The 27039-nt window shown below is 39.7% G+C and overlaps 3 protein-coding genes across 5 annotated transcripts; 2 read left to right on the top strand and 1 right to left on the bottom strand.

The window, feature by feature from the left end:
- Positions 1-2004: 2004 nt before the first annotated feature.
- On the top strand, positions 2005-3078 carry uts2r4 (urotensin-2 receptor 4; the record flags this gene model as incomplete). Its single annotated transcript, XM_080518728.1, has 1 exon — positions 2005-3078. The coding sequence occupies one exon, from the start codon at positions 2005-2007 to the stop codon at positions 3076-3078; it is 1074 nt and encodes a 357-aa protein (XP_080374854.1).
- Positions 3079-7796: 4718 nt separating this feature from the next.
- On the bottom strand, positions 7797-9264 carry lgals2b (lectin, galactoside-binding, soluble, 2b; the record flags this gene model as incomplete). Its single annotated transcript, XM_080515860.1, has 4 exons — positions 7797-7943; positions 8623-8794; positions 8880-8953; positions 9196-9264. 4 exons carry the CDS (start codon positions 9262-9264, stop codon positions 7797-7799), a joined length of 462 nt encoding a protein of 153 aa, XP_080371986.1.
- Positions 9265-12071: 2807 nt separating this feature from the next.
- gtpbp1l (GTP binding protein 1, like) lies at positions 12072-25415 on the top strand. Of its 3 annotated transcripts, none has more exons than XM_080520504.1 (15): positions 12072-12109; positions 12339-12508; positions 13326-13437; positions 15122-15302; positions 15844-16027; positions 17691-17855; positions 17930-18053; positions 18569-18683; positions 19982-20126; positions 20699-20881; positions 21123-21258; positions 21344-21522; positions 22344-22472; positions 22827-22862; positions 24702-25415. In XM_080520504.1, the coding sequence occupies exons 2-15, from the start codon at positions 12341-12343 to the stop codon at positions 24819-24821; spliced, it is 1977 nt and encodes a 658-aa protein (XP_080376630.1). In that variant the 5' UTR covers positions 12072-12109; positions 12339-12340; the 3' UTR covers positions 24822-25415. The 3 variants fall into 3 exon arrangements, with proteins under 3 accessions (XP_080376630.1, XP_080376632.1, XP_080376631.1); XM_080520506.1 differs by having other exon boundaries at positions 22822-22862; positions 24702-24831; XM_080520505.1 differs by lacking the exon at positions 22827-22862.
- The last annotated feature ends 1624 nt before the right edge of the window (positions 25416-27039 follow it).

Raw genomic sequence — 27039 nt, 5'->3', positions numbered from 1 at the left:
TGATAGAGATTCTATTCTCTAATTGTGATCTGGAAAGCGGATGTCATTTAGTCAATAAGTCATGTCTAATGTCACTGTACTGTAGTTTTAATAAATTCAGTTTCCACGATGTCATACTGCTAAACATCTCTGGAACTTTATGGACAAATCACTTAAAATACTTTCTTCTTTGGCCCTTTTTAAGGCTATGTTATGAAATGAAATGTTATACATTATTTTGTACTGATTATTGAAGAAATTGATTACAGATTATAAAGAACAGAAGACTATAAATGACTTGAGCCACAGCAATCATAAATAAATACCATAAGCTATATATAGATATACGTATATAAACAAAGAGTCCAAACTTTCATAACTCATTCTTTCAGTGTTATTCAAATTGAAGCAGTTCAAGTTAAAGTCCAAATCATTGACTCACGTTCTTATGTGATCAAATTATTCCAATATCTGGGGGAAAATATATTTTCCTGCCTCATAATGTAATACTTAAAGTGTTGTGCTGAATGTCTTGTTACATTATTGACCAGTTGTTATATTTTGGGTTTTATTACATTATATTTCATAATAATTCATTTGGATCGTTGTTACACATCTGGCTCTAACAAGCCTTACAGCCAGCAATATGCATAATGTAGGGTGTAGTGGACCAAGGCACCAAGCGTGCTATGTACCACACACTTGTTCCACATCACAGTTAATGAGTATCAGTCATACTTTAATCATGTGTAGCATTGCTGGTGTGTGAGGCTCTTTAGCATGTAGCATGGCTCAGAGTTAGCCCCTTTAGCTTCTTTCCAACCCTGCACAGTTTGGATTAATTTCTAGCAATTATGTATTAGATTCTTATTCTGTGCTTATAAAGAATAAGTAAGAACTGTTCTCACTCAAACAAAACTGAACGATATACTTGCTTAACCATTATTCTGGAATCAACCTTGGTGCACATGTTAAATGTGTTTGGGTACTATACATGTGTTGTGTGTAGTGACAGACAGTTTCCCCTGCCAGCCTTCTCTTGGTGTCTAAAACTGCACCTTGGTGCTCAAAGACCGCAGGATGAGGCCCGGGAGGAATACCTCATAAATCTGTGGGCTTGTGCTAGTTTTTCACCCTGGTGTGAAAGAGGGAGGTTGGAGGAAAGAAGGGAGGAGAGGACTGTGACCAAGAATACCCCAGGTGCATATCCGAGGGAAAAACCAAGAGTTGATCGGCCACCAAGGGAGCCCATCGAGGTGGAGAAAGAACTTCATCGGAAGTATCATGGATGATTTGGACAAAACAAAGGATTTGTACCTTCATACTTTGAGAGCCCACTTGAGGAACAGCAACATAATGAACGGTGACCTACTGTCTTAGCTCTGCAGAGTCAATCCCTCTTTGACTAACTGAGATAGGATGTTGAAGATTTAAAAGATATCCAAGGAAGCAGTGCTTTTTCCCCCATCTCGATCTGTGGAGACTGCTTAGTTTTGGGCAAGTGAAATCTTTTTAAACACATTTTGGCACTCCTGGAGTTTATCAGTTTCAACAACAGTTTGTCCCGTTGACAGGCAGTTCAAATCCCTGCTGCTTCCAAATGTCCCATGTCAGATGAACTCCAGCCCAGTAGGTAAATCCACGTTCCCTTCCTAAAAGTGAGACATTTTATGTCCTGATGGCTTAAACCTCTGCTGGAGGCTCTGTTTAAGAAGCACGTGCCCCATAAGGGGTAAGAAGGTCTTGTTTTGGGGAATAATGTTACAAGCCACTCAATAGACACCTTTCCTCTCTATGGATTAATGGAGCTGTTGATATACCCCATACTTGAACTTACTTCTTCGATTTAGCATGAAACACTAAAATCTGTGAACCTGACGATGTTACACTTGGAATTTTTGACAAATCTTGTTTTGACTATTTTTACGATATTCTACAAAATGCGGATACAGACTTACTTCAGATGTTTTTCAAGACCCACCCACTGAGGAGCCTAATCTCTGATCTCAGATCTGTGGACTTGCAATGAACTGCACCCCTAATGCCACAATCATTCCCCAACTGGGACTAGGCCTGAGCCCAGTGGCTGAAGATGGTGAGTCGCAACAAAACGCTAATAATGCAGGAGGCAGCGGAGGCCTTTGGGTGACTTCGCTGCTCGGCACCACATTGATGATTATGTGCGCCATGGGTGTAGCGGGAAACACCTACACGCTGGTCATCACACGCTCTGCAGCCTTGCGCCGGACTGGCTCCATGTACGTTTATATCATTAACTTGGCTTTAGCTGACCTGCTCTACCTATCCACCATCCCCTTCGTCGTCTGCACCTACTTCGCTCATGACTGGCTGTTCGGGGAAGCCGGCTGCCGCATCTTGCTGAGTCTCGACCTTCTCACTATGCACGCCAGCGTCTTCATTTTGGTTGCCATGAGCCTGGAGCGCTACCGTGCCGTCGCCAGGCCATTCAGCGCGCACAGGTCCTCGTCCCGCAGCCGGCGGCTCGCCGCAGGGATTATTTGGGGTTTAGCCTTTGTGCTGACGCTCCCCATGATGGTGATGATCCGCCTCAGGGAAGGCAAACCCACAGTGGCTGGTTTGGTGAAAAGAATCTGTTTTCCGACTTGGACCCCTGAGGCCTTCAAGGCTTATATTACCGTCTTGTTTTTCACAAGCGTCTTAGTCCCTGGGTTGGTAATCGTTGGATTGTACGCAGGGCTAGCAAGGCGCTACTGGGCAGCACAGACGAGCTTAGGAGGAAGCAGCCGTTCGGATCGGAGGAGAGGACTGAAACAAAAAGTGGTGACAATGATATTCAGCATTGTTGTCGCTTATTGGGCTTGTTTTTTACCGTTTTGGGGATGGCAGCTAGCCAAACTCTTCTCTCTGGAGTCCCTCAAGGCTTTGTCTCCAGCTGCTCATAACTACGTCAATTTCTTCGTCACATGTCTCACGTATGGGAACAGCTGCATCAATCCCTTTCTTTACACTCTTCTGACTCGAAACTACAAGGATTACTTAGCCCAGAAAGGTCAGTCAGGAGGATCAAGCAGAGTCGATCCTGGGTCAGTTGTAACTACACCCCTCCAAGACCTTTAATGGACATACAAGCAATCAAGGCATTAACTGGTTTGGATTTGACTGTTTTAACTTCTCAAGTTAATTCAGCTAAATTTGAAATATCTGACTGCCTTAAAATAAAAAAAACAGTTTCTGTCATTTATGTAAAGTAGTCTATTCAAACGTTTGTATTTAGAAATAAAGGGCAAGGTAAGGCAACTAAAATTCAGAAAGTTTTTCCTCAAAAGGGTTATCTTTGTCTGAAAGAGATTTTCAGCCTTTTCCTATACATCTTAGTAGATTTAGTAAACTTGTTTGGTTGTCTTTTTTTCTTTTTGTGATGTGATTTGCTATATTGTTAAGATTCCCATGGTGTTACAAGAATTGATTAGATATTCCAATAGAAGTAACATTTATAATTTTCTTAAGAACTTCATTATGAAAAATAAATTGCCATCTTTCAATGATCATTTTACAGGAGTTGGTCAATTCACATCATTGATGTTGTGTTTTTTTATTCCAGCTTTGTATGAGCCAATTAATGCTGTGTGTGTGTGTGTGTGTGTGTGTGTGTGTGTGTGTGTGTGTGTGTGTGTGTGTGTGTGTGTGTGTGTGTGTGTGTGTGTGTGTGTGTGTGTGTGTGTGGTCACTGTTTAAGGGTCTTGGACCAAAATGGCAGAACAGACATGTTAAAACATTAAAGCAGTTCATACAGTATTTTAATGATGGCGACTCTTATGCTGTGATTGTGAAAATTATGTCATGTTTACACAGTGTGCACATCGGTTTTATGTCACTGAAAAGTAAAGTGAATGAAGCTGGGTTATTTCATGGAAAGGATTACTTATTTACTTAATTGCGTGATAATTAGGGCCATCAGATTGGAACTTCATGGACCCGGACAAAAAACAGGCAAAACATGACTCGATCACTGGCTATCTCTCTCCATCCACCGACAACATCAACAACTCCAATGACCCATTGTCAGTTGTTTTGGACTTTCCCTTTCTGGTAGGTTGCATCTGAAAATCAATTTCACCACTTGTGAATTTGTATCGGTAAAAATGTTTCTTGTTAATTTGTTTTCTGAAATGTAATTTGATTATATGATATGTAAAAATGTTTTACCAAAATGGAAATTTGTCTCAAGATTCATAAAAGTATTTCACATTTTGTAATGCTGGTTTGTACCTCCAGGCCCCCATGTTTAACTCTGACTCGCTTATGTTTTCCAACCTGACAATTAAAACCCACATTTAAGTATAAGTAGTTAAGTATATACTGTGTTTATGTAAAGTTAGCTCATACTGATCAGATGACTTTATTTTACAATGTTTTGTATGAATTTGAAAATGTACTATATTTGTGCGAAATCTTTGTTCCGTAGAAGCACTTTTCTCTTTTAAAAGAGATGGTAAAACACAGTGTGATGTGACTCTTTTCTTGGGAAAGCAGCTGTTGAGAACAGAAAATCAGCAGGTGTGTGGACATTAAAGTGTGACTGCAGGTTCTCTGTTTGGAGAGCAAACAGCACGAATAACTGTGTTTGAGTATTGTTCTTTGCAGAATAAAAGACCAACTGTCTGATTTTATCGTTGTAACAGATTTGAAACTGATGTTCGGATCAAGTATGAAAAAGACCTTCTCCAAGAAAGTGTTTTTGGTTTTTTTCCCCAATTTTACATCACATAAAGTTTGTCTGGAGCCACAAAACATATTTCAGCTCCAAAATGGAGAGAACACACCTTATACGTATCACAATCTTCTGGGATTATTTTAAGAGTTACCTTACCAAGAGTTGTGGCTCAGGACTGAATATATTGGACTTCTTTTTCTGTTTTCCTCACCTCAAAGTGTCCTTCTATAATATTCCTCCATTGATGTTGGTGAAAATTACTGGGAGCTAATGCAGAATGCAGAGGGGAAAACAGACACATGCAATTCCAGAAGTAAACATTGCTGATCTTTGCAGTAGATTATTTTTATTATTATTATTATTATTATTTAAATTTCAAAATGTCTCTTTTTCTTTCTTTTTCCCTCACACACGGAGGATATTCCCTCTCCCTCCAGAGAATTTGTTAGCATTGTGCTACATTCCTCAGCCTCCAGACACAGATCTTTTGCGTCCTCCTGTAAATTGTTCGTGAAAGACTGCTCCACATCTCACCTCTCCTTTATAGAGTCCCTCACATTGCATCATCGTCTTTAATCCTCTATTGCCTTGATACTAACATAAATCCTGTTTGCACACTGCAGAGTTAGTATCAGCAATGAAGTCAAGCTTACTTTAAGGTTTTCATAAACTTATTTCATTAATTTCAATGCTGCTCATACTTTAAGCATCAGCTTAAAAAGTGTGATGTGAAAATACCAATCAGTTATTTAAAAAAACAATTCATTAAAAAATCAAGTTGGAATTAGCTATTTTTTGACTGCAACATAACCCAGATGCTATAGAAAATGCCAGAGCAGGATGTTCTTGAGGACACTCAGACCTCGTTTACACAACAGCGTTTCAAGCAAAAACGCATTGCTTTTTGCATTTTCAGAAAAGTTTTGCGTTTACACGTCAAGGTTTGGACAGTGATTTTGTGAGTGAAAATATCAGAAATGCTGAACACGATGTAGTTAGCATGCCAGGCCACAAGTTAGTGCTGTTGTTTTTGTAATGAAACCACACACGTGTGCACAGAGAACAATATGCTGTAAACATTAACAATGGGAGTTCACGGACATTTGTATAGACAGATAACCAAGACTTGGAGTCACATTCACATTTGAGACCCGGCCCAACCGCCTGGAAAATGTCACACAATCACAACAGCTGCTTGTTTGGGGGCGCTGTCACCCAAAACAAACACTGTCGCCTTGGTTACCCGGCTGAAACTGAGCAGCCATGTTGGCGCTGTGTAAACCACAACAGAGTGCAAATAAACACCTGCTAGCTGAATTGATCGATTCCTGGTAATCGTTGTGTATTTATTGTTGACAATTCACTAATTTGTAACAGTCTGTGCTTGACTCACACCTTTCCTTTTACTCAAGATTGTTATATTTACACAGAAATATTAACTAATGTAAATAAACCTTTTTCTTTTACAAACAAGACTGAAATTTGGGTATTCACTATTTCCAGTTTGGCTGGTGGCTTTTCACATTTAACCCATTTAATCAACTCATGTATTACCGTTGTATGTTGCCCATTCTGAGCCCATAAAGGAAATGCACATTAGTGAACCAACATCAGATTGCTTTCGCATTTTGCCCATTTGGGTCCAAAGTAGGTTGTTCTTTATTAGCCCATTGCCAGTTTGGGTTGAGCGACAATACATCCAGCTCTGAAGTGAGTTATTTGCATGTGTTAGTTCATATTCCTACTTTGAGGTATTCATAAGCTATAGCTTCATTTTGTGTGCTTGAACCACTCGAGGGACAGTGGTGGGTAAAATTGAGAGAAATTGAAGTTTCATCTTGCTGGTTTGAATCAGCACTTTGTGGAACCTGAAACCCCAACTGCTCAGACTGTCAAGAAAACTTGTGCCAGATCAACCATGCAGATCACATGATCCACTCTAAATGTGCTAGGGTTTCTCACTCGTTTACAACAGGCAATGTCACATCACCCCAATTTTAGCTTCTCTCCACCGGCGGCCTGTGCATCAGGATGATTCACTACCCTTAATGGAACGGCACTCAGAGCAGGTTTCTGAATATAAATATGTGGGTGCCTGACTCAGACAGCACTCTGTCTTTGTCACAGCGTATCAGTCAGTGACAGCTCTCCACAAGCTTGATTTTCTTTTTCACTCTGTACCAATAATGAAATTCACTGGTTCATGCACATCTGAAAAAAAAAAAAAAAAAATCCACATTCCTTCTGTCACAGTTTGTTTCAACTGACAACTGCTGCCTACTAAACCTGCTCTCCTCATCTTCAATCAGTCTGCTTTATTTTTTCATTTTGATGAAATAATTTGCTTTTTTGAATTAAGCATTGATAATTATGTTTAAAGCCAATAACAATTTCACCAGAAAACCTGTGAAAGGTATTTGTGTCTACTTTAGAAGATGCAAATAACAGAGGATTTGATTTTAACATCAAGTTACAAGTTTACAAGGTTGTACAGCTATCCATTGTTTACAAAGTGTAGATGCAGAAAATATTATCATGTACTCAAAATTTAAACTGGATGTTAAGGAACTGGATGTTTTTGAGCTTGTAAACTTGTACTGCATGGCTTTTTGTTTGTTTTGTTGTTTTATCATTGTGTTGCGGCTACTGAAAATCAACTGTATATAATATCAGACCACCTTTTTTAATTTTTCAGGTCAGAAGCAGATAAATTAAAAAAAATGTCTTCTTACTGCTTTTGTCCAATCATGTAGGCAGTAGTTTAAAAATAAAAAGTGCATTCATGGACAGATTCTGCTTCCACTTTCCAGTCGATGACAACAAATGTGTAAACATCCTTTATGAAGACTGGGGAATGTGTGTGTTGATGAAGAGAAAGAAACCAAACAACCTGTTTTCCTTCAGTTTTTATAAACAAACCCACTGACTGATGATTGGTTGAGCAGAGCCAGCAATGTAAGATGCTGTGGCGCCACCGTCAGTTGGTTTCCTGCCACTACAACACCAGCCGATCCAGACAGGTTGAGTCACTGGATCTGAAGGCCAGTACTCAGTAATGTAAAAACAGATTAGAAGAAAGAGGAAGGAAGCCAACAATCAGGGGTCAGCAGAAGGTCACCCTCTACTTTATCTTGATGCCGACGATCCTGGCATCACCGGTGACATCAAAGAACTTATACTTGACATCTCCCAGGCGGTTGGAGAAGTTCATCATGGTGCCGTCGGGAAGTTTGATGTAAAACTGCTCATTATTGAAGTTGATGTAGAACTAGGACACACAACGCAAAAGATGGAGAGAGGAAGACTGGTCAAAAGCTGAAAACATAATGATTGAAGTAACATTATGGAGATCTAGAGCAGAGGTGTCAAATTAATTTTAGTTCCAGGGCCACATACAGCCCAATATCATTCTGAGTGGGTTGGACTGTGGAAATAGTGCCATAATAAACTTTAAAGCTTTTCACTATTGAAACTGAGTATAGCTTTTGAGAGAGTCAAAATTTTTACAAAATGTTTCACAATTAGAAGCAAATGACTACAATCTCAATGTAAATCCAATTTGAATGATGATTTCACTGAAACGTCAGTCAAATGTCCAAAGATCTCCTCTAACCCCTGCATTTTGCATCTTTTTCCAGTACCGGGTACATATTTTTACAAGGCCGACAAACAGCAGGCCCTCAAGTGGCTTCAATCCTCTTACAGGCTGGTTCTGGCCAGACATAAAAACTACGGGCAATTCATCTTTCTCAGCAGCTATTATGTTTTATGAGCCTGTAAACCTGATTTTTGACTTATCAGTGTTACAACCCAGATACTACTCTACTGGTGAAATCATGATGGGCCCAGATTGATCCTAGATATCAAGCTCAGCACTTTGCTGACAGGTAGTCACACGTGGTTTAAAGCCTTGTCGGAGCTTTGAACTTTGGCTACCAATAACACACCTTGCATTCCTCCCCACGTCCAAAAGGGAACGCTCCCTCTCGGCACTCCTCGCCCCAGCATCCCCCAGACAGGGAGTTGCACACGATGGTGTTGGTGTCACCACCGCTGTCGAAGCGAGGGTTGAAGTGCAAGGCGATGTTGTCAGGATCATGACCGATGTTGATGGCGAAGCTAAAACGGAAGACGTGAGACATGAAGGAAACATTGGAGCAAGGGTTGTTTTTGCATGTGTGTGTGTTTTTAAAATTCAACTTACGAGTTGCAATCGTCATCTGGCTTGACGCGGATCTTGAACTCCTGCCCCTCCTTGAATGCCATGTTCTTGACCCTCTATAAACAGGAACACCAAAAGAGATCGTGCCGCTTCCATCAAACTGTTGCACTTGGGAATTTACTGATCAGTCGCTAAACATATACGGACTGCATTGGTTACTCATTGTTCATGCATTTCAGAAATGACCAACAACTGTAGATTTTAGTTCTAAATGGTTATTGTATGGATTTAGAGTAAAAATATGTGCAGCAAAAGTAGAAGTACAATTCAGCTCTTATCTCCACTGTTGATGATCAACCAGGGTGAGCAGAGACCCCAGGTTGTAAATGTGCTCAAACGGGAAGCCGCCATATGTGTCAGTTGACATGTGGCTATCATGTGCTGTGTTGTAAAACCATAAAGATACATACACACACAATGAGATCCTTCTATTTGATGAAAGAAACTGCTTTTTCATCTCTTAAGCAAATGCAGATACATGTACTTCAGCCATGTTATTAAGACTGATGTAAACCATTTATAAACTTGGCCCGAGATGCCAATTACTGTCTCCAAAATTCATTTTCCTTTTCTGTCCAGTCACCCTTCTCGGATCAGCACCGGTTTATCATTGACTTCAAATGAGAAGCAAACATTTTAGTCCAAGAATGCTTGCTCTGTTCCTCATGACCGTCTGCAAACATTATGAAACATATTGACCCAGAACCAAGGCAGGCAGGCCTTTTCACTTGGTCAGAAATTAATGAGTTATTCAAAATTGATACTCATTAAACAAGGACATTTTAGGCTCCCCGTGTCTCTCCCATGCTTTGTTTGACAGAACTTTTTGGCAACACACACAGGATATCAAAAAATCTAAATAGATCAACTCTATAACAATCAATGAAGGTTGAAGATTTTTTTTCTTGGTAAGCTAGGTGAAACTTGTACAAAATGAATAGTCTTTATTATTATCTCGGCAACGACTTTTCAATTTGACCTCCTAAACATTCATCATTATATGAAATATGTGAATGCTGGTCTATCATCCTGAATGAAATGGATGAATGAAACTTTATTTTGAACATACAAAAAAAAACAAAAAAAAGAAAGACAGGAAAAGAGAGACATTTACAGTTAAAATTGGTAAAACCAAAAAAAACAAAACAACAATGTCGAAAAAGAGTAGAAAGAAGTAAAACAAACGTCTTAATTCCTGACCCTCTAACACTCAGTGATTAAAGTCCCTCATAATTTAACATCACAATTGCACAGAAGATAACTAAGATAAACTGCTGTACTTTTGAAGTATATCTTTGTTTAAATTGAATTATATTTGATGATTGTTTTATCTGGATGCTTAATCTGTTCCACCCCTTTACGCCACAGATAGACAGAAATCTTTAAGAACAAATCAAAAATAACACTGAGATAACACTGAAAATGATATAACCCTTAATAAATGGAGCTTCTGACATAACTTACCATCTTGGCTGCCTTTAGGTGGGTTGCAGTTGGAGTGACAAAACTCTGCAGGCAGGTCAGTGGTTTATATACAGCACTGGAGCAGGTGGGTTCAGGTAGCAGCCAATCGGAATGAAGCGGGGGTACTGACCTTCCTTTATTGGGCAGGAAGGATGTGAAGAAGGAACTGACATGCATGTTTTTTTGTTTAAAAAAAAAAAAGATCAAATATTGTACAATAGAGGAAGTTACATAACATAATTTCTCTCACAAATGAGCATTAACTGCCTCCAACATTTTACACTGTTGCCTAGATCTAAATATAGTATATACTGTATCTATTATACTGATACAAGGTCAACGACGTGTCAATGTTCTTAAAAGTCAGGAGTGTCAAACACATTTTAGTTCAGGGGCCACATACATGCACAATTACTTTTTTAATGGACTGAACTTGGAAAATAGTGCCATAGTAACTGTTAACTTTTGGAGAACATGTCATTTAAATATCTACACTTTCCAAAAACCAAACAATTACCACCAAAAATGGCTGCAGTCTCAAGATAAAAATAATTTTAATGAAAGATCTGTGTGCAAAATACACTGAAATGTCAAGAAAAAAACCCTTCTCCTATAATTATTCTATTATGCATGTTTTTGTGACCATGACAACATGGCTTTGAGGCTAATGCTAGATTTCAAGCTTTCATGTCAGAATTATCCATATCTCAGCTCGGGTCTTAATATGGTGTCCTCTAGTCATAAGAAAGTAGTTATTAAAAAATGTATGTTTTCTTTGACATTTTTACCATTTGCTCAGCAGTTTGGTGGGCCAAATTTGACCCACAGGCCTTATGTTAATGGTTTTGTATATAACATGATACAAAAACATATCTTATCTCTAATACATTTATATCACAAAATGGGTTATTGGACTTGAAGTATCTTCATAGACTAAACAAATTACTCACAATAAGATTGGTTTAAAAGTCTTGACCATACCTCTGAGCCTTTTTGCTGTAAAGGGTCTCGAAGTTGCATGTGAAGGGATGGTGAACTATTGTCAAATGAAATAATAAAATATCAGTAATTATTAATGTTTATAAGGCTGAAGGGAGAAAAGACACAACTGTAGGCAGTTTTGCAAAAGTGGGTGTATCAAAAGTTAACTTAACTGTTACAGTTAATATATTTAAGGACTCACTTGCTTCTTCCAGAAACTTTCATTGATTTTGCACATCTCATGTAAGTTACACTAGTGTGCCTGTTGAATGTACATCAACAAATATAAGAACTACATATTTTGGAGGTCTTTGGCACGTCTTCATGCTGCAAGGCTTTTATCTATTGGTTAAATCAGAGAACTGAAATCCACAACTTTTGGAGATGTTTGTCTTATAACTGGAGTTACATATTTCAGGTAATTTAAGGATCATCTTGAATCTTTGCTAGACTCAAGTTTTATGTTTCTTCAGAATACCTTTATTATCTCTATAGATTTAGATGATTACAGTGCACACTTCGATGGTTAAGAATTCATTCATTCATTCATTCGTCCATTCATTCATTCATTCATTCATCACGTAAATTTAAAAAAAGAAAACACAGATCTCACGTAAAGGTTTAATATCCAGTTGTTCCAGGTGCAGTTCCACTGGAGTCCAGCAGGGCAGCGTTAAAGCACCTTCGTGTTGTTTACCCACATCCATTAAAGCAAAACACACGAAGAAGTAAAACAAAGTTAGCTTGTAGCTACCTAGCAACTCCCGGTATGCCCTCATTTTATTATTTATTTAGTTACAAAGTTTCGTTTTAACAGTCTATATGTACAGAGGTTTGAACATGTAATAAATCTATTATGGTCACAGAGATGCTGTTACCTCTAATATCTTCGACGTTTAGTTTGCATGGGCGAGCTTTCAATCTACTAGTATATTAACGTTAGCTCGTCGAGATCATTTTGTGCTGTTTTGCTTTATTTTTTAATTGTTCTGCTAGATATGGCGTCGGTAACGACGACAGAGCCTCCACCGGAGCCCGTGGTGGTGCCCGCCTGCATGTTCGCACCGGAGCGGGGATGCGGAGAGGATCCGTGCGGGGAAGAGTGCTCCGATGACGGCGAGGACACGAACGGAGAGTCCGCGGATGTTTTAGACTTAAGCAGCAAGGTGGGCCTCGTTTAAAAACAAAAAAACACTCCAACTGAGTGCATTTGAAGTTTTAAGGAGTCCTGCTCCGACTTGTTGGTGCACCAAAGTTGCACACGTTGCATTTTTATTTTGTTGACTGTGCAAGACGGTGACACGTATGACGGTCCAGCTGGCAGGACGCGACGTGTCGTAAGGTTTGTTTACATCGTCCCACTAACATTTAGCGTAAAGATCACCACCAGTACTTCAGAAATAGCACAGTTTATCTTGTTAATGTTTCACCCGAGCTTGAATCTTTGCACTGGCTGTCTGTATCAAAGGATTTACTTCAAAATCTTATCTCTAAAGCTTTGAAAAGTCTGGCAGGTTTCTGCAACTTTATGACCAAAAGAAACATTTTCCGTATTTTCCACCAAATTAAATATACATGTTAAATTTGTGAAATTAAAGGGAATTAAAAAAACAAACAAAAAATGGCTTATACATGCAAAAAAAGAGGTTGCATTCATGAAGTTTCACAGATTCAACTTGGATATGTTTTATTATATTTCAAGCTTTTATGGCCATTTTTAGACATTTTTTCTTGGACTCCCCCATTTTAGCTTTATTATGTCTTTCTTAATTGCTTAGTTCATAATCCTAATCTCTTCCGATTAAGATTCTCTTTTTCCTTGTGAAATTCCTTCTGTCTGACTTGTAATCTAGAAATACAGTCATTATACCTATTATGATTTTCATGATCCGACGAGCTTAAATAGCAGAATATATTTCTTTAATGTCATAGCACCTGTAATTTGGACCTTTTTCTGTTTGTTCCTCTCTGTGTGTTCCTCAGCTTGTCCTCGTCAGCCCCACAGGTGAACAATACGACTGTCTACTCCGACATCTGAGGGAGCGGATAGATGAAGGCTGTGGCGAGACCATCTATGTGGTCGGAATGGGCTCCGGTAAGAGTAAATAACTTCTAAACGTCTATGTGAGAACACAGCTTCCTTGACAAGGTTTTGTGGTACTGATGCAACAACAACATACTTTCAATACAACCAGTTAAAATCAACAGTCAGTCAGACTTATTGTAGTTCAAGTGGTTTCTGTATGTTTACTGTGATCCGGGTGTCTGCAACCTCTTTCATCTAAAGAGACATTTTTCTCACGTTCCCCCAAATAAATTTCTTCTGGGGCCACAAAAGAACTTTAATCACAGAAAATAACACTGCTTTGGCAGAATTTCAGATGAAATCCTGAATTGTAACGTCACATATGGAGCAAAAAGTCCTTAAGCATTTAAACCTTGTTTGATAATTCGTATGCTTCAGTTCAGTCTTGGTTCTGAAGAATAATGTTTGATAATCCATGAGCGATCATCAGAATTGAAAGATGTGTTAATAACATGGAGCAGTTCAACCTTGTTTTGAGTGACGTGAGACATCCCCACTACAAGAACATTGGTCCTGGAAAAACCTCAGCTCTCAGCCGTTATTTGATCCTCAGCAGCAGTGAAACCTGCTCACGTTTCAATACAGCACTTTTAGCTGCTCCTGTCCGAGCGTCTGCAGGAACCAATGAAGATCTGGTAGAAACTATTGGAAACGTGGAATTTTGTGGGATTTTTTTTTACAGCAAAGAGTTGAGTTCCAGACTTATGTTGCAGGTGGTGAAAAGAACCTGTAGATGGCGCCAAATACTTGTGGCACTTTTTCAAAAGATATCCACTTTTATGTTGTGCATAGCCTGTGTTTACTTTCAGATTTATTTCTTCTGGCTCGAAGAAAATGGTTATCGCGGTGTTTCTAACCAGAAATACACACGCTGATGTTTTTTTTCTATCCCGAGAGGAAACCCTGTGGAGCCGTCACTCCAGACAGCTAATCCCATTTGTTTGTCCTTGTAGTTTACACGCACGCACGCACGCACGCACGCACGCACGCACGCACGCACGCACGCACGCACGCACGCACACACACACACACACACACACACACACACACACACACACACACACACACACACACACACACACACACACACACACACACACACACACACACACACACACACACACACACCCCTGAACCGATGACCGTGTGCTGAGTGGCAACAAACGACATGCTTGCAGATGTGGATGACAACAAGGGTGACAACTGTGTGTGTGTGTGTGTGTGTGTGTGTGTGTGTGTGTGTGTGTGTGTGTGTGTGTGTGTGTGTGTGTGTGTGTGTGTGTGTGTGTGTGTGTGTGTGTGTGTGTGTGTGTGTGTGTACACAGTCTTGCTGACCTAATTGTTTCTTTGTACGGTACAACCACACAACTTTATATGTATCGAACAAATAAAGGCGTGTCTCCCAAGGTTTTTCACACACGGTTTGTTATATAGATTTCAATCCACCCTCAAAATGAGATGGAAGAAAATGAAAGCGTTGTTCAGCATCACCAGTCATGGACTGAGTTTACTGCAATAAACTGTTTTGTTGAAATTGTTATGTCAACTTATTTGACCAATGACTTGCAGCTTTACTGCCAGAAACTGTTGATGAATCAATAATTCGTATTGAAAAATACACAAACCTTCCCTTAAGTGCTCAGTAACGGTATCACGTATATAATATCCTGTTTGTCTTCTTCTTTCCATGCAGACGGAGGTGACTATGGCCTGGACGACAAGGACATGGAGGCGTCGGTGGCCACCGTGAGGTCACTCTGCGAGCAGATCGAAGCCGACCTCATCTTCCTGAGAGAGAGGACGGACACAGGCGGGAAGATTCAGGACTACCTCATAAGACGGCGTGTCGGGGAGCAGGACTTCCTAGAGGTCAGGTAAGAAGAATGAGACTTAAATTAGTAAGCAACAATAACAACCGAAACAATACCAACCTTTTTGCAAAGACATAATATAGCTTAACTTTTGAATAAATACAGTTTGTTTACTCTCTTGAGACAGATTCGCTTCTGCTTCTGTGACCCAAACTCCAATAAGATGCATCTCAATCAATGTTAAGTGCAATTTTTAACGGCAGGTTACGTTGTTACAATGCCTTCTGGGTTGGCATTTGGGTTTGAGCGACTTTGTTGCTCCACTCGCTGGTTAGTAGCAGAGAAAATGTCAAGAGGTTTCAAAGTTACACAGTTTTTTTATAGTTTGAAGGCAGCGTCGTAACAAGTAGTGTCTCAGCGGTTGAAATCATTGGTGTCTTGTTATGGCAATAAGATATATTTATACAATGGTTAAACAGTCAGGCGATGGCATTTCAAGTGAAAACGCATTGTTTTTGTGTTTTCGTTCGGGAAAACGGCAGCGTTTTGAAAAATGATGTCTGATTGAATTAAACCGTGTCCCTTCCCCCCCCCCCGTGTCCAGGGTGGCGGTTGTGGGGAATGTGGACGCCGGGAAGAGCACCCTGCTGGGAGTGCTGACCCACGGGGAGCTGGACAACGGCAGAGGCTTCGCGCGCCAGAAGCTCTTCAGACACAAACACGAGATGGAGAGCGGCAGGACCAGCAGCGTGGGCAACGACATCCTGGGCTTTGACCAGGAGGGGCAGGTTAGTGGATGCGGGGCACCCGGAGCCCATTTAATGACATCCGAATCTCTTCATTCAGAATACACACAAAACATGGCGCCATGGCTCATATTTCGATACTACTTGGTGATTTCTGAGATTCACCAACAATGTTTATTGAGTGTCTGGTCACTCATGATCTTTTTTATGAATAACCTCAGTCATACATGTGGTTTTGTAGTTGTGTTTCCCTTTTTAAAACCAGCCTCGGAGAGTATCATACCAACTTGTTAAACCCCATGTATTTATTTTAATTAAGACAGTTATAGACATTATACCGATTGAAAAACGTTACAAAAAGTGAAGTGCGAATGGTGATAATTTGCAATCAAGCGATGATATGTTAATCGACACCTACACTTATTAACCAGATTAAAATAACACACACTTGGCCTCGCATCTTTACTTTACAGGCAGAGAATTAAACATGCAGACTGAGATATAGAATGTGGTGAATACATTCCCACATACAGCTGAAAGCATCCATTATCAATCTGAAATGTCTGATTTCTATTCAGAAGAACACATTAAAAGATGTTATCCCCTCTTTCAGAGGTGGAACACGTCTATAAAACCCCCGAAAGTCACTCTTTGAGGTTGTTTCCCTCTCTGTTTTTTTATCTTCTCTTGTACCGTAGATGTTATGTTATGTACCAATGGCTGTGAAACACCTGTTTCCCCTCAATAATGAGCCACAAAATCGAGAAAAATATTCAAGTTTTCAGGTTGATTGAATTGATTTAATCTGCGATAGTCAAATGGAAAATTACAGTACACACACACACACACACACACACACACACACACACACACACACACACACACACACACACACACACACACACACACACAAAGCATGTGCACACGTGTGGGAGTGATACGCATCAAAATGACAAATGTGTTTTCATGAATGGATATGAAATGAAATTGCTTTCTTCTGAGTCTGGCTTCAACATAAAACACATTGGAAATCCGTATTGGCTAATTTACAGCAGTGACTCCCAACCTTTGTAGATAAACCTTGAACAAATGGGAGCAGCAAAAGAAAGCAACTGAATAGAAAATGAAAGCCCATATGAACAGTCTATACAGCACAATGCTCAGCTAGTGTAGATATACTCAGTTGCACCCAGGTCGATAATAGGTACTGTATACAGTCTCTATTTTCTTGCAGGACCCAAATGTTTGCCATTGTAAAACCGGGCGACCCACCCCCCACCACAACTTGTACATTTATTTAAAAAATACACACACTATATGTGAAATACAATTTCCTTGTAATATTGTGTAACAATGACTTCCTTTTCTCTGAGGACTAATGTTGGGTTTACGCGCCATATCAGAGTATTTGGAGGATACATTAATCTCAAGAGGGCAGGTTGAGATTGGAGTCATGTTTTGTGGTAATTGTTTGGTTTTTGTGAAAATGTAGACATTTCCATCACGTTTACTCTGCACTACAACAAAGAAAAACTATTACGTTTAAATTCAAAGGTTATTATTGTGTTATTTTACCAGTCCGGGTCCGCTCAAGGAGGAATTGTCCTGTTTGTGTTTCACACCCCTACTATAGACTAATGCCTCATCAGTTTTTTTTATCTTAACATATTGCGATCGCCACGTCTCTCCGTGTGTCTGGTTCAAGGTGGTGAATAAGCCCGACAGCCACGGCGGCGGTCTGGACTGGACCAAAATCTGTGAGAAGTCTTCCAAGGTGATCACCTTCATCGACCTGGCCGGCCACGAGAAGTACCTGAAGACAACCGTGTTCGGCATGACGGGACACCTGCCGGACTTCTGCATGCTCATGGTAGCGGAACAGGAGAGGAGCAAAACTGTGTCAAGTAACGGATTCATTCATCAATAACCAGTGCCTCCTCTCAGGTGGGCAGCAACGCCGGCATCGTGGGCATGACCAAAGAGCACCTGGGTCTGGCACTGGCCCTCAACGTCCCCGTGTTTGTGGTGGTCACCAAGATAGACATGTGTCCTGCTAACATCCTGCAAGGTAGAGAAACCGCAACGTTTAATTGACGTGGGGATCTATTAGCGTGAGATCTCACCGTCTGTAGAGCTCTTCCGGAGTTAGTGGAGAGGCGAGAGGGGAATCCAGCATCTTTTCTCACATTAATTAGCTTCCAATCTGGAGGGTTTTTTTTGTTTGTTTTTGGAGTCGTAGTCTTCCGTACACTCGTCGCTTTAATGATGTGAAACTGTTCGTGAAAGTCTGTGTTTTAAAAAAAAATTAAGATAAGGTGTTTTATCACGTAAACTGCCGGGAATAAAGGGGAATGAGGAGCGTTTGCATGAAGCCAATGGAAGAGTAAATAAACAAATCAAGTGGGGATAATTAAGAAAACAGCAAGCCTCCTTTGCAGAGTAAGATTAAATGTGCTTAAAAACCAAGAAAGGAGTACCTCTAATGAAGTTTCGCTTCTTTCAGCTCGTTGTGAAAACACACACGCTGTCGTCGTGCTTTGAGGAAACGCAGGTCTCATGTGTTTTTTTTCTGTTTATCCGCAGAGACGCTGAAGTTATTGCAGAGGTTATTAAAGTCGCCCGGCTGCAGGAAAATCCCCGTGCTGGTGCAGAACAAGGACGACGTCATCGTCACAGCCTCCAACTTCAGCTCGGAGAGGTGAGCCTGCAGGACGAGGTCGGAGCGCGAGGGGGGAGTAAAGAAAAGAGGAACAGCCACACAAAGAGGAGAGAACACACTGACGAGGATTCTTTAATTACCCTCCCTGTACTGAACCACTATCAAGTTTACAGTTTGTTTAGTCTGTTCTTTGAGATCTTTAGGCTTTCATTGGGCAGTGCGTAAGATTTCAGCAAATGCAGCCTTTTGGAAATATTCCGTCTCCTTGGAAATGGAGGAAAAGGCAACTTTAAAAAAAAACAACAACTCTCCAACTCCCATCTCCATGCAAATGTAAAAAAAGGCAACTTTTTGAAAGTGCTTTGTCTCCATATAAACAAAGGACATGCAGCTTTTTGCAAACACTCCAACTCGATATCTGTGGAAATGGGGAAAACACAACTTTTCCAAAATGCTGCGACTGCACACACCCTCCACCGCGGTAGTAAATAGTTTTTCTTCACATGCTCGGTAAATGTAGAGTAGAGGCCGTCATGACTCTCAGTACATAGCTCTAGTTTCAACAGATTTAGATTATTTTGTTTCATATATTCTATGTGTTACTTCCGCCATAGTCTTTCATCTCCAATGTATGTATGATGTATTTCCATGTACTTCCTTGCTTTCAACTTCACATTAAGGCAGTTTAACTCCATCATTAATGTACCCCCATGCAATATACATTTAGTTTTATTTAAATTCAAAGATATTTATGAATATCAAACCATTTTTCAACACAACCAATTTCTACTCTTATGACTAATTATTTCATATCATTTCCTGAATAATCCCAAAGATATTGATACACATACAGGGATGTCTCAGCATCATTCAAGGAGACGTTTGTAGAAAAATAGACAGAAAAAGGTCTGGTCAACAGTTATGTTACTTTTCCTCAACATGTACAAACTGTCTTTTCACATGTCAGCCAGTTTTAATCTATTAAATCTTGATCCTGCCCCCTGGTGGAACAGATCATGCACTACAGGTTGTCCCATCTGGACTGCCTTGTGTCACTGAACTTTACATTTGAGACTTTTTTTTTTTTTCCCTTAAATATTTCTCCACCTCATTTCCTCCTGTGGTGCGTCATTCTGCAGCTTCCCTCTGGGAGTCTGCCGTCCCCCCTGCTGGGATGTTGGAAGTTTTAATAACCGTATCCCTGAAGCTACTGAAGCTTCAGAGTCTCCCTCAACCCCATTAAATCATTCAAGTTGAAGATTTCTCGGCCGCTTCTTGCCTCAAAATGTTTTTCCATGTATTGGTTTGAACAGCTGCCGCTCTCTTCCTCTCTGCAGAATGTGTCCCATTTTCCAGATCTCCAACGTGACTGGAGAGAACATGGACCTGCTGAAGATGTTCCTGAACCTGCTGTCGCCGAGAACGACCTTCAACAACGACGAGCCCGCCGAGTTCCAGATCGACGACACTTACTCAGTACCGGTGAGAAACACCCTGAAACGATCTGATTCTGTGTTGACCTTAAGGTCGACAACTGTCGTTCCCAAAAACACCATCTGATTTGATTAGAAAACAGTTGATGGACATGTTAATTATTATAAATGAAACTATGTAACAAAGTAATAATGTACAAATGGAATATATTCTGCAAATAAATGAAAAGACAAGACAAACAAGTGCCAAACAATGACATTATTGTAAATAGTAGTCAAGTTAATTATGAAACGTGATTATTGAATATTGGAGAAGTGGTCGAATTACATTGGTTTTTACTCCTTTCTATTTAAGATATTAAATTTGCTATATGGAAATGGAATTCTAATCTATTCTGAAGTCAAAACATTCAGATTTTTCCAGCTCAGGAGGAGAGAACATCACAACAAGAACATTCTATACGTTTCCAGTTTGAATCGCAGTGAAAATAGAGTAGAAGAAGCAGAGTATGTAAAGAAGCCCGTGGGCGTCGTGTGAAACTGTCTTATTGAGTTGTGAAATCCTCTCGACTATTTCCAGAGATGCAACACTTCATCTTAACCTGAACTTTTTCCCTTCAGGGCGTGGGCACAGTGGTCTCAGGCACTACGTTACGTGGATTGATACGACTCAACGACACGCTGCTGTTAGGCCCCGACCCGCTCGGCACCTTCATTCCCATCGCCGTCAAGTCCATCCACCGCAAGAGGATGCCGGTCCGGGAGGTCCGCGGGGGCCAGACGGCCTCCTTCGCACTCAAGAAGGTGCGCTTGTTCGTTTGTTTAACTAAAAATCTCCACGAAGACAACTTGGTGGAAGTGTTTGTAATTATTCCCAAACTTTTCTAAGCAGCGAGAGTTTTCCTAACTTTGTAATCAGTTTTCTAATAAATGCGAATCCCCATGAGAGGGAGCGCGGGTAGTGTTCCGGATTTAATTCTCTTTCCACCGCTCCACAAATTCAATAGTTTCTTTTTTCTCTCTCGACGCTCTCTGTCCTCCTCAGATCAAGCGCTCGTCCATCAGGAAAGGAATGGTGATGGTTTCCCCGAAGCTCATGCCCCAGGCCACCTGGGAGTTCGAGGCGGAGATCTTAGTGCTGCACCATCCCACCACGATATCGCCGCGGTACCAGGCCATGGGTCGGTGCCAACACGCGTCTCAGAACACCTCTCGGAGCTATTTTTAGTCGCTTCTTTAAGAACCTCCGCCCTCTCTTCTTTAAAGTTCACTGTGGCAGCATCAGGCAGACGGCCACCATCCTGACCATGAACAAAGACTGTCTGAGGACCGGCGACAAGGCCTCAGTCCACTTCCGCTTCATCAAGACCCCCGAGTACCTGCACTGCGACCACAAGCTGGTGTTCAGAGAGGGACGCACCAAAGCTGTGGGCACCATCACCAAGGTACAACAAAAACCTAGAGTGGATTTGATAGACTATATGTCACTTTTTATGCGCCTGGCTGCTTATGCAACTTCTATTAAGAAGGAACTTCAATATCAGACGACAGTGGTATGCACCATCACTGTATGACATTCAAATTCATGGAAGGTTCTGGACCAGCAGCTGAGGGACGTCTGAGCATGGAAAGATAAATGCAACTTGTACATATTTTTTGTTTTTTATGAGCCGTTTTTCAACAATCTGGAGCTGCAAAACTTGCTAATTGTTTGAAAGGAATAAAAAAACGTGAAAGAAAAGCTATACAAAAAAAACCAACTGATGATGTATTCATGAAGAGTCACATTTTCATTTTTGTTTCCATCTTTAAAGATTTTTTTCCCCATGTATTTCTCCAGTTTATCATTTTATGCATATGATCTATTTTAGCCTCTCTCGCTGTTTGTTTATAGCTGCTGTCCGTTTCCCAATGGTTAGAGAAGTTTTAGATATTCTAGCAATAATCCTCCCTTTTTTTCTTGTCAATTTCTTTCTTTATTTTCATCAATCTTTTCATTCTGTGCCCCCCTTTCATTTATGTATCTTTTTTTGGCTTTTTCATCTTTTTTTCTCCCCCTCTTCATTTTTTCAACTTCTGAAAATCAGTGTGGTGTGCACATACATCTTCAAACCAAATGTTTATTTACATATACTGTAATTTGCAGAAAGCTTCATGGAGCCGCTCCAGAGGGGCTGCCCAACTGTTACATCTTGTTTACAGAAAAAAAAAAAAAAAGAGTTGATTGAGGCTTAATGGAGCTTAATGGATGTGTTTGCGATTTCAGCTCCTGCAGGCAAAGTCCCATCAGTCCAAAACCGCGGCCGGTAAGAAGAGCTTTAAAGAAGGCAGCGCCACCGGAGAGGAGGCGGGGTCGACGGCGCGGCCGCCCAGTCCCTCCACAGCGCAGCTACCAGTGAGTGACCACAGCTTAGAGTTAAAACTACTCTCTCTCAGTAATCTGAGACTTTCCTGTTTCGACTGCTGCTCGCATGTTTACTTCTGTCGCTGTCCTCTCTCCTCTCCATCGTGTCATCCCTCAATCACACACCGACATGCCTTCTTCTCCTACCTACGCGCACGCACACACACACACACACACACACACACACACACACACACACACACACACACACACACACACACACACACACACACACACACACACACACACACACACACACACACTTCGACTCTCCTCCCTGCCATTGCTACACACCACGCTGCTCCTTGTGCTTCCTCTCTGTGTCGGCATGCTGCGGTAGAGGAGGAGGCTCTGTGTATTGACAGCAACAAAGAAAACAAGGTAAACACGTTGGATGTGGTCGTGCCAGTGTCGTCCCTGCTGCCCGTGCATGGAAACTCCCGTTTCTTGTTTTTCTGACGAACTTCACTAATCAATCTCGTTTTACTTGAGTATAATTTGATTTCAAGTTGGTCTGACGGGTGAATGACACCATTTTAATCTATAGATAACCAGAGATCTAAATATGTCTTTGTTTTAGTGCAACAAATTATAAATATATAATTTGGAAATTTTACAACACTTGCGCTACCTTAAATAAATGCAGTTTCAACTGTAGTTTCAACATTATTTGGCCTCAGTTCACTGTGTGCTTGTCAAATTACAGATGACAGTGGATTGTTGTTGTTTTGTTTTTGTTTTTGTTTTTTTATACTATTTACATCTTCTAAGGCAAAAAACTGCCACATGTAGCTGGAACTCAAATATATTTAACATATATTTTAAAGTCTATTTTTATTTTACCAGAAAGTGAAAACAGACCGTGCAAAGTTATAATAAAGACATAAAACATGTATGTAAGGTGATTAAGTTTTCCTGTTCAGTATTTTATCTTTAGAAGTCTGAAAGCAAGCCAATATTTTATATTTTTCTCACATCTTTTACAGACCCGTTGACTTCAGGTTTGAGATAAGAGACGCTTTTATGGATAAAAGTTTGAGCAGAAACTATACGTGCCAAAACTAATAACAGAAACTTCTCAGAGTAAATGAACAGGAGAATGTGTGCAATATGGGAAGGAGAGAGAGAGAGAGAGAGAGAGAGAGAGAGAGAGAGAGAGAGACTTTATTCACGCCCAAGGGGAAATTCAAGGTGTCCAGCAGCTCACGAAATAATATTAATAAAACATTCACAGTTAGTCGTGTTTGAAAAACACATTAATATATGGTAAGAAGGAGCTAATTACCACTGTGGGTTTTTCTTGTGTAGATAAGCTTTTAATAACTTTTTATTTCTCTCCTTTTTGACTCGCATACGTTCACGTCTTACTGACATGAAAAAAAAAAAAATGGAAATGACTTTCCACGCTCACCCTGCACAACTGCAGAAAATGAAGGCTCCTTTCACTTAACTGTTGCACACGTAGTCTGATGTCGGGGTGACAAACAAAAGACCAACACCGGCCTGCATCTGGCCAAACCACCGAGCAAATGCAAAAATATCATCAGCGTAGTGGAAACAACATTGAGACCTGGTTGCTATCAAGCCAGCCTCAAAGCTGTCAGGGTGAAATTTTTGAAACACTTTTCACTCTGATGAAAGAGTAAAAAATCTCACATTTAAAAAAAATATTTTAAAAAGTTTCTCCGTCCCCCCCCCCACACATAAATTATTTTTTTTAATAATTTGTATTTTGATTTTCTAAAAGCTCACTTTATTGCTGAAGTTGTGATTTTTAAACAACGGCAAAAGAAGAAGTTTTAGAAAGTGTGGCAAAATGCAACATCTTGAATATCTCAGTGGAAATGGGGAAAAATGCAACTTTTTGAAAACGCTCTGGTTCAATAATGTCAAAAACAACAGCACCCATTAGTGGCCCGGCATGCTAACTGCATAATTTTTTTTAGCGCTTCTGCCGTTTCATTGGAAACAAACTTTTAACATTGCAGGGTAAACTTTTCTGAAACGACGACACAAAATATATGCGTTTTTACTTGAAACGGTGTGTCAATGTGACATAACTTTTCGGTGTAAATAAAAACAATTTTCAATTGTTACGGTTTATTTAAAAAAAAATTTGTGCCCCAAATGAAATTAAGATTTTGCAATGAACAGAACAAGAACCTCGAGAGACATCCTGAAAACAAACTGACTTTTCGTCACTGCGATGTTTTTATCCAGCTGAAGTCTGGAGGCGGCGGGCGCCGGAGAGGTGGTCAGAGACACCGAGGGAAAGGCCTGAACGCCACCGCCGCCGCCATCTCCACAGCGCTGCCTGCAGGAGCAGCAGGCACCGCCTGAAACTCTTCATCCTCATCATCTTCATCACTGTTTCCTCCTCACGCAGGGACTGACTGACTCCAACCTGCCTGGAAGAGTTTTGTTCGAACACAAACATTTGGTTTCAAACTAAATAAAGCTGTAACGTTTTCGTAACAATGTTATTTTCTGGAGATTTCAGTTTCTCGCACAGCTTCAAGGAGGATTTTTTTCACCTGTCAATATTTGAAATGTGTTCCCTATATTCGACCTTCATTTGGCCTTCATCCTCAACATTTTGATTTCTGCTGCTTCGCCCATTTCCAATAACGTTTTCACTTTTCTCAAAATGTCACAGCTAAAGATACCAACAAGTGTAAACTTTTTCTATTTTATATAATCGTGCAATTTCAACATCATTTTGTGTTCCATTCTCAGAATTTTTTTTTAAAGCTTTTTATAAAACCAGATACATACAATATTTACCTTGGATTTTGGAAATTTTCAACTTTATTCAGAGAATAAACCTTTCTAAAACAAATTGCCAAATGTAGTTTTTTTTTAAATATTTTAATAAAAATTGGAATTTTCAGAAACAAAAGTTAAACTTTTAAACTTTCATTCAAAACTTGTAATTTAGCCTAATTCTAATTGGAATGTATCATTTATTTCACATTTTAATTTGATCAAAACCTCAAATTGGGATTTTCTTCTCAATATTTTATACTTCAAAAATGTTCAACTTGTAAAAGTTTGCCTGTTTTTTTAAACTGCTTTCTCTGACTGTGTTTCAACACTAAATGTTATTTTTTTGCACAATTTAATATTCAGAATTGTAATATTTCTAACTAATGTTAAAATGCCGACGGGATGAATGTTTTAAGGACACTAAAAAACAATTTACAATACTTTGCCTTAATTCATTCCTTTAATCCCATCTCTGTAGTAATTTTTTTTTTAAATTTCATTGACTTCAAAAAGGATTTCTTTCTCTCAATATTTTATAGTTCAAAAATTGTCACTTTTCAAAATTGTATACTAAAGAAAAATAACTGCTTTCTCAATCTATTTCAACACATTTTTTTTTTTATTTTTTTTTACAATTTGTACTTAAAATTTCTAAACTTTTGCAAATTTTGTCACAATTTTAGAATTCTTATATGTTGACATTTTGGCTAAATTCTGTTTTATAGAAAGTTTATCCAATTTCTGTACAGTTAATGACATGTTGCTTAGCCGGCAGACATTTTTGTATATTTTACTTTCAATTTTAATCCCGAATGTTTAGTTTGGGGGCAAAAAACCCCCCAGTTTTTCTTCAGTTTGGCTGAAATATTCTGGTTTGTACATCTGTGTTTACCTTCAGCCTCGGTCCTTTCAGGTGTTGAATGTCTGCTTGTTTTGCGGCAGCACAAAACTTCTTCCTTCTCATGAAGTCTCACGCACATAAGAAATAATCACGTGGCTAGAACTGAAAATCCCACGCGGGAATGCCAAGGAAAAACATCTTTCAATCACTGAAATCTGCCCGCACAATATCTTTCTGTGGCAGTAATCCTCACAGATGTTTGCTTCATTTTCGTCTACTTGAATAGAAATCAGCGAGATGTAACGTATCTTGACTGATAAAACTATAGCAAGCAACTCAAAACTAACTAACTTTATACGATTTGTATCTCGTTTGTTTTTGTTTTTTTGTGGGGGGGTAACTTTTGTTATCCATTGTTGCCATTTGAAGGTGTTTGTTTAGTTTTTTGGGAGGATTTCTTTTGTTCATGTACCTCCCATAATTTAAAGCTAAAAAAAAAAAAAAAAGATTTTAAAGTCCAGTTTTACAGGGATCAGACAAAACTGTCAAGTTCTCCTAAATAGTGCATGGATTTATTTTTGAAGAGTTTTTGTGTGTGTATGTATGTACAAAAAGTGCACGTTGCACAGAAGGTTCACAAAAAAAAAGATGCCATTTAAATGAAGTGGTTCCAGTTGGTGTTGTAAATCTTTTTAAATAAAGATGTTCTACAAATGCGGGCGCTTTTTGTTTCATTTATATTCCAAATCGGAGGATTAGACATCCGCTCACTGTCCGACCTCTTTCTATTTGTTTACAACATTAAGCGTCAACATTTCATGATTAAAGATCGGCATAAATATTCATGTGATCTCATAAGATGCCCCCTCTTCTGTTTGAGGAATTTGCTCCCATTCAAAATGTTACCAGCTGAATCGATGTTTGCACACAATGAAAATACCAAGTGATGGA

The sequence above is a fragment of the Blennius ocellaris genome (genome assembly GCF_963422515.1).
Source record: "Blennius ocellaris genome assembly, chromosome: 3".
NCBI lineage: Eukaryota > Metazoa > Chordata > Actinopteri > Blenniiformes > Blenniidae > Blennius > Blennius ocellaris.
The sequence above is the reverse complement of the archived record's forward strand: the minus strand, read 5'-3'. Positions and strand labels throughout refer to the sequence as shown.

What these genes read in the sequence shown, in the direction of transcription:
- gtpbp1l (XM_080520504.1), top strand. Translation starts at nt 12,341, where the DNA reads ATGGCGTCGGTAACGACGACAGAGCCTCCACCGGAGCCCGTGGTGGTG. An exon ending in TGTGGTCGGAATGGGCTCCG is followed by an intron (nt 13,438 to 15,121) that starts GTAAGAGTAAAT and finishes CTTTCCATGCAG; the next exon opens with ACGGAGGTGACTATGGCCTG. An exon ending in GCTTTGACCAGGAGGGGCAG is followed by an intron (nt 16,028 to 17,690) that starts GTTAGTGGATGC and finishes GTCTGGTTCAAG; the next exon opens with GTGGTGAATAAGCCCGACAG.